Source organism: Falco cherrug, chromosome 2 (genome assembly GCF_023634085.1).
Source record: "Falco cherrug isolate bFalChe1 chromosome 2, bFalChe1.pri, whole genome shotgun sequence".
In the NCBI taxonomy this organism is placed as follows: domain Eukaryota; kingdom Metazoa; phylum Chordata; class Aves; order Falconiformes; family Falconidae; genus Falco; species Falco cherrug.
In genome coordinates this window covers 107,249,828-107,263,263 of record NC_073698.1, presented here as the reverse complement: position 1 = coordinate 107,263,263, position 13,436 = coordinate 107,249,828, and the positions used below count along the sequence as shown (strand labels likewise).

Sequence of the window (13,436 nt, the reverse complement as noted above, 5' to 3'; positions counted from 1 at the left end):
CTCAGAATGAAGGTAGATGGTCTCTGCTTCGTGGCTTTAAAATCTGAATAAATGTAAAATTGTAAATGCGTAAAATGCCCCAGATGACTAAATGAGGCAAATAGGTGTTGTGATGTGTTAATGCATATATAAGCTTTCAACTTACACAAGATCATGTTTTAGCTAAATGCCAGTACCTGAAGCAATTCCTTTAGGAACTCTGTAGGAACGCGTACTCTTCTGCCAAAGAGTTGCTCTTCAAGCTGTGCTAATAAGATACATTTAGGTTTTGGGTACTAGCCAAATTAAGTCCTTCCTAAATTTTCTATGCCAAAATTCAAGTTAGTCTTTGTATTTTTTTCCAGTTAAAACTCAAGCCTTGGCACTAATTTGGACAAATTCCTAGCCAGTATTGGCTGTTGACACATAGGTATCCTTATGTACACCTACGCCAGTCATTGCATCCTTGCCTTGATGGTAAAAGGTAAAAGCCTTCCCTTTAGCAAGACAGAGCCTACAAACAGGGAGTCTGTGGCCTCCCACAAGAATGGAAATTGCACAACTTTTTCTTGGGGCTGCTCTAAGAGAAACTGGAATGATGATCACATTTCACAATACACTAGTGGTGTTCCAGCTGTGTACCAGTAGATCTGTCCTATTTGGTTTGCTAAGCATCGGTAGTAACTGGTTGGGTTTTGCTTTTGTTTCTCTTATCACCTTAGAAACTCAGGTCTTCTGCAGCCGTTAACAGCCCTGGTCAAATGTATCCATTCTACTTAAAATATCCTAGATGATTTTCAGCCAAATGAGAATGTTTTTGTCATCTTGCTGACTCGTTTAGAATTAGTAGTCTGAAACAACTTGAAAGTCCTCCTTTCCAAGCTTAACCTTTGTGAATTGAATGGGGAGGTGGCTGTGTTCCTGGTATTGCGAAATTAGGGTTTTCATGTAAACTTGTGTAAAGTTGATCCATATTAAGAATTCCCCAGTTCTTGTGCAGAATTTCTTGCTTTTTTGTTCTCAATGGTGGGAACAAATACAAAATTGCTAGTCAAAGAAAGTGAAGGGTTTTCTTACATTTGTTAGTGAAACGGCTGGTTTTAGTGCTCTGTGCTCACAGAACTTGCAAGAATCCATCAGAAAGCCTGTCTAAAGCTTTGTGCGGGAGCTTGGTAAGTCATCTGTTACCTAGATGCAGAAGTACTGTTTTCCTACTCTCCAAGTATTGTTGATAGCAGTAACTTTGCTATTTTAGGACTCTGCTGGTGGCTCTTCATGAGCTGTGTTGCATGCCAAGCTTTTATAGATTTAGTATGATGACTAATTTATATTCTTGTTGTATTAATGCAATGTTACAGTTCTTGAATGTTAAGAATTAATTCTTTACTCAAGCAACCTAAATTCTGCCAGGGTCCTTATGTTTGATAATCCTAGACATTAAGCGGGGAAAGGGATAAGCAGGGTGTTTTAGGTAAAGCCAAGGCAGGTTATACTCTGAAATTGCATTTGGACTCTATATAGTGTGGGTAGACATTATTCAGAATAGCTAATGTTTTCAGTGTCTTAAAGTCTTGAAGCTTCAACTCTACCAAGCTCTGGCACAACAGAAATTACATATACATCATCAGCACCTACAGCAGGAGAAAGCCACAGTGTGTCTGTTGTCATTCAGCATGGTTAGCTTCAATGGCCTAAACTGACACTGGATTTTTGGTGGTGTTTTTATTCTAATTTTTGTTCACTATCTTGTTTAGCCCCCAAACTGACATGATAGGAGGGAGGTGTTCTAAAAATCTGTTTGTTTTCATGATAATTTGAATTGATGTAACTTATCTTAGCCTTAGCTTGGTCAAGTTTCCAGGTGACAGCTTTTAAATAGGTTTAAATACATAGGGGGGAAGGGGGGAACACCCCACCTTTTGGAGAATTGTTCTTGTATGAGTAATTTTTGCATGCTTTACACTGGTAAATTTAAAACATACTTGATCAAGACCAGTAGAAATGAAGTATCCAGCTTTTGAAGTATCCAGCTTTTAGATCCAGACTGTTTTCTTGCAGTGGGACTCCGGACACCTTTCTGTAGCTGAAGCCAAGTGGGTGAGAGGTGAAGTGCTGCCCCATGCAATGTGTTTGGAAGGCCAGTGCTTTGGCCTGGGGCCAGTGGGTGGCACTTAGGCCAGGGACAGTCTCTGCTGTGTCTCTCCTGGTGGCTGCAGAAGAACAGCTTCTGCTCCATGGCATTACTTACCCTGGGTGTAGGAAGCCTGGGCAATGGAGGGCTCAGCACATTAGGAATTGTATTGCCTAACCCCTTTCTGAAGCACTGGGGTGGGGGGGTCTCAGCTGTGCTGAGGGCTTAGGTGAGCTTGTTTAGATCTCCTTACCTCAGGAAGAACTGTAGGTTCCTCCTTGAGGTACACTGGGCACAAAAATTAGTTCGTCTCAGGCATGCTTAGTATATACTTGTTTGCACTTGCACTGGGAAATTATCTTTTCTTTTGTGAAGGTAGAAGTTTCCTGAATTTAATTTAACTCAATATAGAAGAGCTACAGCATGATACTGTCCTGTTAGCATTTATGTTGTTGGCAGTAGGTTAACTGTGAGTGTTCTGCTGCATCTTAGTATGACCACGCACAGCATAAGCTGTTCTAGAGAAAAGTTTAACAACTGAATATCCTGCATAGGAAATTCTGAGTAAAGCAAAGCTGAAGAAGAAGAAATGAGCACACCGGACAATCCTTTCACTTCTGTAAGCTGCTGAGAATAATTAAGTTCATTCATCTTAGTAAAACACGGGGTTACGTGTTCACAGTTCAGAGTTCTAGACTGAAGAAATAGAATTTTTGTGAGAAACTTGTGGATTGAATGCCAGGCAAAAATTCTAAACTTTAGTACAGTTTTCTGTACTCATTTCATAATGCACATAAACAAATTTGGCTAGCTCAGCTTCTTGGCCCTTTGATGGTACTTGGATTAGTAATGGAGAGAAGTCAATCTTTGGACATTATATTTCAGCAGCTGGTTTGTTTTGTGCATAAGACCGTGCTATGTTTTGCTTGATGAAGAGCCCACCGGTGGAATGCTGTTACATCATGAGACATAAGTTCAATTAGTATGAACTTCTAGAATGACACTTGAATTAAATATTAACATTTTCCATGCTTTGAGTAAGTAAACAAAGGACTCTGGGTTTTGATCTCCCTTCTTTGCAAGGGTGGATAAAAGGGGAACCTGTGTTTTGAACAGCAAAACAGAAAAAGAAAAAAAAAGCCTGACTACTCCATTGTTTGTTGATTTAGCAAGGTCAGAAAGGTCTGTTTTGTTTGGTGTTTGTGAATATTTTTTCTATTACTTACTCTTAAATCTAAAAATGTTAGGAAAGACAACTTTAGCCTTTTCATCTTGCTGGAGATGCTGTAAACTGTGGGGTATGGGAAGAAGTTAAAACTGGTACAGGCTCTTCCACCGAGAGGTGAAAATGTTTCTGAAAAGCATCAACTCAGCTTTTTTTCCTTGCAACATATTCTAAATTATTAGAATAAATACAGTGCCTCTTCACAATTTGTTTTTGCACTGTGGTGTTGAAATCCTGTTAAATTAGCTGTGGTCTGTGACTGAAATCTTTACCTGGACAAGTTGTGGGATCAAAGTCTATTGCTGGGGTAGGCAAACTCTGCCTTTCCACAATCAATAACTAATATGTGATTGGGGGCTTTGGGGGCGGGGGAGGGGGGAGTTTATTATAGATTATAAACCCAAAGGATATGAATAGGAGGGCAGATCTTTCCTGTGCTTCTCTGAGGAGCGTGTTTAAAATGCTTTAGAACTTTTCTGCTACGCTTTCTTCATCAGAACGCTAGCCTGTGGTAATGCAGTGAACTTTAGTTGAAGTGCTGTCTGCCTGTTCAGAAAAGCAGTGATGCAGTTACACAAGTGCTGAGGACTTCAGTTCTCAGCCACTGCTTTTGACTTTATTTTGCCAACAAAATCTTGTTCTTCTACTCTCTAGGCTGAAGCGTGTGTGTTACACTGTGGGGTTCTTTGTGGGTGTGCTTGTGGACACCCGATTTCATTTGTTTCTTATTGTTTGTGAAATGAGAATGTTATCGGTTCGTTACGTGCAATGTTGTATAACCCAGTTTCCTTACTGTAATGTACATCATTCAGATCCTAGAATAATGGGAGGAGTGGACAGAATGCAGAAAGTAGAGATCCATTGCATGGTTTTAAGTCACATAGATGAAGGTGTACTCTCTGCATGGAGGAGGCAGATGATAGAGGGGCTACAAGATGAATTTTACATGGCTAAAAGGCTTTAATTTCATTTTGAAAACTGAGGTTTACAACTAATGAAATTCTTGTTACAAAAAATAATTTACCTATATTTAAAATTATTGTTCCATTGGTGTGATTAAGTGTAAAGAAGTTCTTTTATTATGCTGTTTTCGTGGCAAAAAATAATAATTGTCTTCTCATGAAAAAAGCGAAGTTAAGTGAAATCTAGCTTGTGCAATGCTAAGGTTTCATTTCAGATCTTAAACATCTCATTTATTTCACTAAGGCATGATTTGAAAGAATTCAGTATTGTTTGTAGAAGTCCTTAAATGTTTTTAATTTTTTTCTTTTCAGTCATTGTTTAACCTGCTGGAGTTTCGAAGACTAGTTTTGAATTTCAATCCTCCTGCAAATGCTCAAGACTTGCCCCGAAACCAAAAGGTAAAATTAGAAGCTAACTTCCCCTGGTGGCTGGAAAGGGCATTTCTCTCTTGTAATTGAATTTTACACTGTTCTCTAGCTCAAATTAGCATGAGTTTTATAGGTGCTAATTAACATTTCTCCGAGATTCCTATTACTGATCTTACATAAAGTACATTAGCCTCACGAGAGTGTGGGGCAGGGTGCTGAAGGAGCCAGAGTTTGCTCAGTGTACTGCTGCTTAGACCAGGGTCAGTGGAAGGATTTTGCTGGTAAGAGTTGTAGCAGCACTGCTGCCAGTGGGTGAGCATTTCTGATGTGAATGTAGCTTGTATTAGCAAACATATTTTATTCTAGTTCCCTCACACTGCAGCTAAGGCATGCTTTTTTGGTTACCTGCATGCTTTTGATCTGTATAGCTTTGCCAGCAATGTTAGTGTTGGCCTGGCCACTTCATTGGTTTTTTTGGGATATTAATCAGTTGTAACTCACAATCCAAGCTGAGATTAAGCTTTTGGTTATTACCTTGTCTCTTCTGCCCTTTTCATGAGGTGAATGTAAGCATCAATTTTCCCATGTTTATTCTTGTACTTATTTGGGACTGGGGAGGGGACACCTCGGTTTAGGCTTCTTGTGACCTCAGACTAGCAAGCAGGGGAAGCTCATGGACTGAGGGACAAAAGAGACTGGTTTTTCTTCCTTTATGGATGCCCTCTGAGGAGAGATACATATAGGCACCTTGGCTTCTATGTTATGAAATATAAAGGAAGAAATGGGAAGAGGAAGTGGCTGTATGAAGTGTGAAGGCACTTGATGCCCTGATTTTTAGCAGGGGTTTACAGAGCAGTGAATTCTTACATATCCAGAAATTAGACTATTGCCTCTTGCTCCTTCCTTTTGGATTTTAAAAAGGGAGCATGTTGTTAGCCTGTTCTAATTTGTTTGGCACTTCAGGCTTGACTGGAATGTTCACTAGCAAAAGTAAGTGCTGCAAAACAAAACAGACATAGAGAAGATAGTGTCCATTTGCTAAACCTCTCGGTATGTGCCATAAAAGGGAAGCTGAATGTTCGGTCAGAACTGTGTGATTTCTCCCCTGCCTGCCCGCCCTCCTCCATTCAAAGAGCAAGTTGTCACTTGGTTTGTGTTTTGGTTTGTGGGTTGGTTTGTTTGTTTGTTTGTTTTGTTTTTTAGGAAAATGTGTTTGCATTGGTTCATGAGAGTGTGCAAATACAGCAAGGGTAGTATTGGGAGCATGTTACAAGAGGGTGACAGGACAATGTATTTTAGTGAGAAAGACAGGATAAATCTTGCTTTACCGAAGAGTTGTACTGAATTATTTATTTTCTTCATTTTTAGATTGACTTTCTGCCTGGTATTTCATTATTCATCTTATAACTCGTGTTACTAATATCCTCCAGTACTCAGAATTCTTTACCTTCTTTTTTTTCAGGGTGTAAAAAACAGTTGGTATCTAAGAGGTGATATAAAATAGATAATGACAAGCTGTTCTTGTCTTTGAAAAAAAGCCTTGCCCAAACATTGACACTAGCAGCCCAGAGCCTTTAGCAATTCCAATGTACTATTTCTTAGAAAGAAATTCTGACCATGACAGACAATGTTAAGGCTGTGTGAAACGGTGTGACTCCAGGCAGGTATATGGATATGTGCAGAAACCCTGCTTTCTGCAAGCCTGCTAGTAAGAATCTCTGGCAGTAGTTTGTGTACTCTCCTTCATTAACTTAAATTCCCCAGATGAATTAACATTATTAACTGATATACTCACCTGTCTTCTCTACAGCTGAAAAAAGATTGTCTTAGTGGTGAAATATGTTTGGAGGAGAATTTAGGAAAAGAGATCACTTCACTAGTTAGAATTTAGAAAAATAGAAGAAATAAGCATGCATGCCCTCAAATATGGTGCTTTTATTTCTTTATAAGGTGAAGGCAAATTGATTTTAAATTGTAATATAAGCTGCCGGTTGACACCCCCCCCCAAAAAAAAAAAAAGCTCTGAAATTTACTTCCGTCTGCTTACTTGCTTTAAAACTCTCTCAGCTTAATTTTGTGTTTTTTTTTTTTTTTTTATTTTTAACCTAGTATTAAGCACTGTATGTGACTGACATTCCTTAGGATCAAATTTCCTTGCTAATAAAGACCAAGTTTTAATAATCCCAGATTTTCAGGACTTTGGTTTACATCCTATTGTTGTTCCAGTTGGTGAAAAGTGGAGTTTAATGGCAGGGTCATTGCAACCTCTTGATTGAGAATTAAAGCATGTGGTTGTACTTCAGGGACTATTGCATAGTGGGATGTTTGTGTTCTTTCCTATCAATATATCGAATCCAAATACCGTTAACAATTTGGCATGTAAAATTTTAAATTCAGAAGTCATTGCTATAAATTTTGTCTTTAAACCCAAAGCAAAAAGAAACCCCACCCTCTTTACCTCAGCTAATTGGACTTTTTTCTGGATTTTAAATTTGGGCATACTTAAAATCTCCGATCTCTTTTTGTTGTTTTTCTTTTGAAATTAGTTCTTCCTCCTTGAGGTGTTCCTCAGCATCCTTCTGTAGAACAGATACGGTTTTCGGTACTTACTGTAGCTTGCTTTCCCAGTTCTCTTGCTGTCTATGAACAGATCTTTTGTGTCGTACACTGTGAGACCAGCTAAATATTTGGCCTCAATGATATGGAAGGAAGCATTCATTATCAGAGGAAGCGGGTAACTGCTACAGGTTAGCACATCCTTTCCCCCTGTTTCCACATTATCATTTTGTTGGTGTCCTGGCATATTGATTGACAGTAATGAATGCTTGCTATGTATTAAACATGTGGATTGCTTTAGAACAGTTTCTTAATCATAAATTTTTCCAACATCAGTGTATGAAAAAATTATTTATGAAGGCAGGATAGGTGATACAATAGAATTTTTAGAATATGAACTTTCCATATAGTGTTTATATCAAAATTGAATTTAATCTATTTTGTGTTGGTACATCTACAGTATGCTTTAAAATTGAGAGCTGTATGCTGTGCTGTGATCACTTAGTTCTTTTGTTTGAATATGCAAGTCCTTTGTGTAGCCAGTCCTCAAGACAAGGTATCATGTGCTTTTGAAGATTCTAGGCTTTGTTTAGTCTGAATTGCTGTTGTGGTAATGCCCACATAATCTGGTCAAGGATCATGCCTGATATAATTGAGCTTTCTTAAAAAACAGCAAGGATTTTTCTAGTTTTAGAGAAGTTTTTATAAGCTTTACTGAGATAATTGTTCCGAGTAATTCTGCTGATGTCAGTAACCATTTGTTCAATTTAAAGCTGCAAGTATTTTTAAAACTAGCCAAATGAGTAGTGTAAACTTGAGTAAGTAATACAATAATACTCACTGCCTATGTACTTCAGAATTAACAAAAGGAAGGTGAGATCTAAAATATTCTGTGGTCAATCACCTATATTACTGTCATAGTTTAAACCCGGCCGGTGGCTAAGCCCATGCAGCCTCTTGCTCACTCTCCCCACAGTGAGATGGGAGAGAGGATCTGAAGAGTAAAAGTGAGAAAACCCGTGGGTTGAGATAAAGACAGTTTAACAGGCAAAGCAAAAGCCACGCATGCAGGCAAAGCAAAACAAGGAATTCATTCACCATTTCTCATGGGCAGGCAGGTGTTCAGCCATCCCCAAGAGAGCAGGGCTGCATCACACGTAAGGGTTACTAGGGAAGACAAATGACATAACACTGGATGTCCCTCCCTTTTTCTTTTTTCCCCCCGTTTATATACCCAGCATGACATCCCATGGTATGGAATATCCCCTTGGCCAGTTCAGGTCAGCTGTCCTGGCAGTGTCCCCTCCCAGTTCCCCGTGCCCCCCCAACCCTGTCCCTGGCAGGGCCTGAGAAACTGCGAAGTCCTTGACTCAGTATGAACATCACCCAGCAACAACCAAAACCATCAGCATGCTATCAATATTGTTCTTGCAGCAAATCCAAAACACAGCCCTGCAGCAGCTACTGAGAAGAAAATTAACTCTATCCCAGCTGAAACCAGGACAATGTCCACTCCTTATTCCAGACCATTTACGTCATGCCACACTTTCTGATACAACCTCATTAACCACCACCCTCCTTCCCATCCTTTGATACAATACACAAGTATCATTCCCCTAGCCTGTGGACTACCCCTGCAAGCATGTCTACGAAATGTCCACAGAATGTCTCTTCAGTTCATTTAGTCCATGACTTTGGGCTCCATCTGTTATGGTGGTCACTGGAGGCGTTGTGTGTTGTATGGGGTTCTTGGGCACCAAAGCGAGCTCGGGTCGGGTCACTCCTGCGCTTGCACTGCTTCTTGTAAGGCTTTGCCTCCACTGGTTCAGGTGGTTCCTGCTATGGCAATTCCTGTAACATGCAACTCAAATCCCAGGTTACAACAGTTTGAAGGTATTTCCATTACAATCTCCACCCCTGGACCCTTGGGCCAGGTTATAGGGCTTAACATTGCAATGAACTCTGCCCCTTGCCCCTGCTCCGTCTTGGACTTACCCACAGACTGCAGTCTCTTAGGGACGTACCTGTTCCAAGTGGAGCCTTACCCATGAGCCACAGTCTCTCCAGGGGCGTACCTGCTGTGGCACACACTTACCCGCAGCCACAGCCGCTTTGAGGTGCGCCTGGTCCAGCGTGGCCTTGCCCGTGAGCTGCTGTGCCTGCAGAGACAGACCTGCTGCAGCGTGGCCTTACCCACAGCCACAGTCCCTTCAGAAGCAAACCCACCCAGCACGGCCTGACCCCTGCCTGCAGTCCCTCCAGGGGCGTGCCTGCTCTGTCGGGGCTGATCCATGGCCACACGCTTTGAGGTGCTCCAGCATGACCCCATGCATGGCTGCTGGTGCTTCGAGTTGTATGTGCTGCAGCTGTATGGACTTACCCGCAGCTACAGATGCTTCGAGGTGTACCTTCTCCAGTGTGGAGCTGGCCTTGGGACACAATTCCTTTGGAGGTATACCTGCTCTGGCACAGACATAACCATGACCACAGACACTTGGAGATGATAATGCATATGTATTACCATATTGAAGCATCTTGATAAAATATATTTGTGTCTAAAACTTGATATTCTATTCATTTTTAATAGGTCACTTTAGTAAGAAAAAACACTTTCACAGTTTGGTTCCCTGTTTCGTTGTTATAAAGTACTTCAAATATGTAAATAGTAGACTGATTTTATTACTAAATTATGATAATTTAATGCTGAATTAGGGTGGCATTTGATGAAGTCTTCAGCCTTTTCTATGAACATTGTTTATAATTGATAGGTGTTTTACAAGGTGGACTAGAAGAACAAGTAGAACTTGGGAATTCATGTGAAAAAGTATTTTTTGGTTATTATGTGGAACGCATTCCAATGCACCCCACAGTTTTTAAAGCTGAAATAAAACATACTTTATGTACAGAAAGCTTTATGCATACTGGATCGACATAGGAATGGCTAAAGAAGCCTGCTGTTTGATGAGCATGTGAAGTAGTTGTCATCAAGTAATTCCAGTTTGACCAGCATCTGGCATCTGCGCTGCCTTTGAATGAAAATTTGTTCTAAATGGAAGTGGATATTGCATAGGTTTTAATTCCACAAGTATTTGTCAGCCGTCTGCTCAGGAGTGTGAGTGACACCCAATCTCCACAGCACTTCTAATCTGTGGTTTAATCTATGGCATGACAGATTTGTGTTTCAGTTTAGTTGCTTTTCATTATACAGGCAGGCAGAAAATATTTCTTCTGCTTCTTTCCAGGAAACCAGAAAAAGAACTCCAAATTCCCCATGAACTATATATTTTAAAAAAAGGTAGAGTGTAGGCTATTTCTCATAATTCTGTCAAGAGAAACAATAATGATTTAGTCTTCAGTAAAAAATAAGCTTAAACATGTATTAGGTAGCGCGTAGGCTCACAGGAGAATCTGCTGGAGTTAGAGGAATACCGATTGTAGTAAAATCAATGCATATTGTTGCAGTGTAAGTCTCAGGAGAAACAGTTCTGTCTTAAACGCAACTCGGCTTGTCCACTTGTCCATCCAGCCCCATGTCGAGTCCAACAGCCACATCTAGTTGTGGTTTCAGGGAGCCTTCAGTTTCTGAAATATGATTTCTTCCCAGAGAACTACATTATTTTGTAAAACTGACAAGTAAAAGGCATGTAACGCCACCTTGGTAGTACTACAAGTAATCTATTAGTACGACAGTTGGCTGGATATATGCTCAGTTCATAAAATAGATTTTTATTACCACTTTGTTAAATATTTTTTATTCTTCTTCAAATACAGGAACACAGGAATCTGCCTTTTATGCGTGAATTGAGGTACCTATTTGCACTTCTAGTTGGTTCAAAGAGAAAATATGTTGACCCATCAAGAGCAGTTGAAATCCTTAAAGATGCTTTTAAATCAAATGATTCCCAACAGGTAATTTCTGTGTATTTTCATTCAAGTTTATGCATGTTTTCATATGGTCATCAGAAAATCTGAAATACTGAAAACGGACAACAAAAATTCAAAATGTTCACAGAAGAGAAATTTTTAACTATCGCAGTCTTTGAAGCTTTTTCTCTAATATTATGAGATCTCTAGTTACTTCTATTAAAGGAAAACAAAAACCCAAAACCTAAAACCCAAACATTCTGCACAGTGTGGCTGTTTTCAGTACACTTTCTTTCTATTATTTTAGGAACTAACTAATAGTTCCACACCCTTGCTTTTAGGGCTTAGTTTACTTCTAAGTCTGTGATTTTTGAAAGAGCTTTATTCTTCTGGTCTCACAGTCCATCCAGGGCTGGTACAGTGCTCGTATGCTATTTGTCTGTGTAGATACTAGTTTGGAGAGTTTGAACATTCATATTCAGGATTCCTTCCTAAATCCTGATGGGTGCATTTTGCTTTTATGAGAAACACGTTGTTTCTTCAGATGCTTTATTTTTCCTTCGTGAAATTGTGTGGCTAAGGTGGTTAATTAGAACAGCAGGCTGAGTTTAGTGCTTGATGAAAGTAATACTAGCCACTACTTCTTAGATACCAAAGGTTTTGAAGAATGGGATTCATAAGATACCTTTGGACTAGCATGGTATGAAAGCTGAGCCCAAGTAATAGGGATCACAGGACAGTGTAATGACTGAGGAACACTAGAGCCTTAGTGTGCTCTAAGCACCACTCAGAAAAAACACAATCGTGACATAGTCTTAGACCCACTGTGATTTTGGAGGTCTTGTGGTGGGGAGTACTCATACTCATCTTGTAAGGTGGCACTATGTTAGTGTTCTGTTATGCATCTGAGTATATACTGATCGCTTTATATTTTTCAACAGCAAGATGTTAGTGAATTTACACACAAACTATTAGATTGGCTAGAAGATGCCTTCCAAATTAAAGCTGAAGAAGAGAGGTAAGATTCCTCCCCTCCCCCCCAGCTCTGTATATTGGACATTTTGATGAGAGGAAGCAAACCAAACAACCATAACTCTAGTTCTCACTGTATGGCTGAACAAGATCCAACTCTTTAGCTCGTTTTAGTTTTAAGTGTTTTTTCCATACATGCTGATACCTTTGATTTTCCATGAATTGTCTGTTTTCACCTTCTTATTTCATGTTAGAAATCTGGCTCAATGAAGCCCAAAGTATATAAAGTAGAGATGTGTTTTGTGCGTAATCAATTAGGATTTTTTTCATTTGACTGTAGTTTTGCTTTTCAGCCGTGTAATTTAAATACTCCAAAACGTTGGTCCAGTTAAATACTCATCGTTTGTATAAGTGAACATGTGTAAACTGTCTTTTGAATACATGGTTGTTTCTAAAGTGTTGCAGGAAATAGTTTTTACAAGGGTTTTATACAATTCAGCCACTCACGGATTGAATCTGGTTTACATAAATTCTCCTAAATTAAGTATATTCTGAAAATTAAGTTTCAGAAGTGCTCATCATTGCAAATATGTGAATCATTGTTATTGTAATTAGAGGAAAGTACAAAACTAATGAACAGTAACTGCATGAAATAGACAGCATTTCCATAATGAAATCAGAATATTCTGCTCGTAGTTTTACAAAAGTTTGTAGCTTTTGTGTTTGATTTCTGCACTAACACGCTTTCTGTTTTCAGGGATGGAGAGAAACCAAAGAACCCAATGGTGGAGTTGTTCTATGGGCGATTTCTAGCCGTAGGTGTACTTGAAGGTATGCATCTGAATTTACTTGGACTTCTGTGCTTCTGTCTGTTCACTGCTTGTCAAAGTATGCAGGTAAACGATGCAGTTGTAGTATTTTAGATACTTCTGCAGAAGTATGCTTGGAGAATACACATGCAGTCTGTGACAAAAGGTTTGTCCTGAGAATGTGAGACTGAAGGTAAATATAGTGAGCTGCACTGGTCCAGAAAGACTGTTGGTAACTTTCAGGGACTGAGTGTACGTACTTAAGTGCAGTAGAAGTTAGAGCGAGACGCTGAGCAAAAATGCTCGCAAGAATTTATTATCAGTGCACTTTTGCCACTCACTAATGGTATATAGAAGACAAGTTACTGTGTTTCAGTGAGCTAGCTTCATCTAATGCAATTTAAAATTTCAATTATTGCATTTTTTTCCTGCACAATTTCTGGTATGGGTAACTCACCCTTTTAAAGATACATTTTATTCAAAACAAGTCAGTGGAAACCTGCTGAAGGGCAGTGTGGGAGAGAGTACTAAGACTGTACAACAAGCTTCCCTTTGTCTTATCTGCACGT

At 39.5% G+C, this 13,436-nt stretch overlaps 1 protein-coding gene across 3 annotated transcripts in view; it reads left to right on the top strand.

Annotated features, from left to right (window-relative positions):
• USP25 (ubiquitin specific peptidase 25) overlaps window positions 1–13,436 on the top strand; it is a 97,155-nt gene that overhangs the window by 49,873 nt on the left and 33,846 nt on the right. For all 3 annotated transcript variants that reach the window (XM_055701879.1, XM_055701878.1, XM_055701880.1), the window contains 4 exons: window positions 4,610–4,696; window positions 10,994–11,131; window positions 12,028–12,104; window positions 12,816–12,889. In XM_055701879.1, coding sequence (XP_055557854.1) covers window positions 4,610–4,696; window positions 10,994–11,131; window positions 12,028–12,104; window positions 12,816–12,889 — 376 coding nt within the window. The remainder of the gene's footprint in view (window positions 1–4,609; window positions 4,697–10,993; window positions 11,132–12,027; window positions 12,105–12,815; window positions 12,890–13,436) is intronic.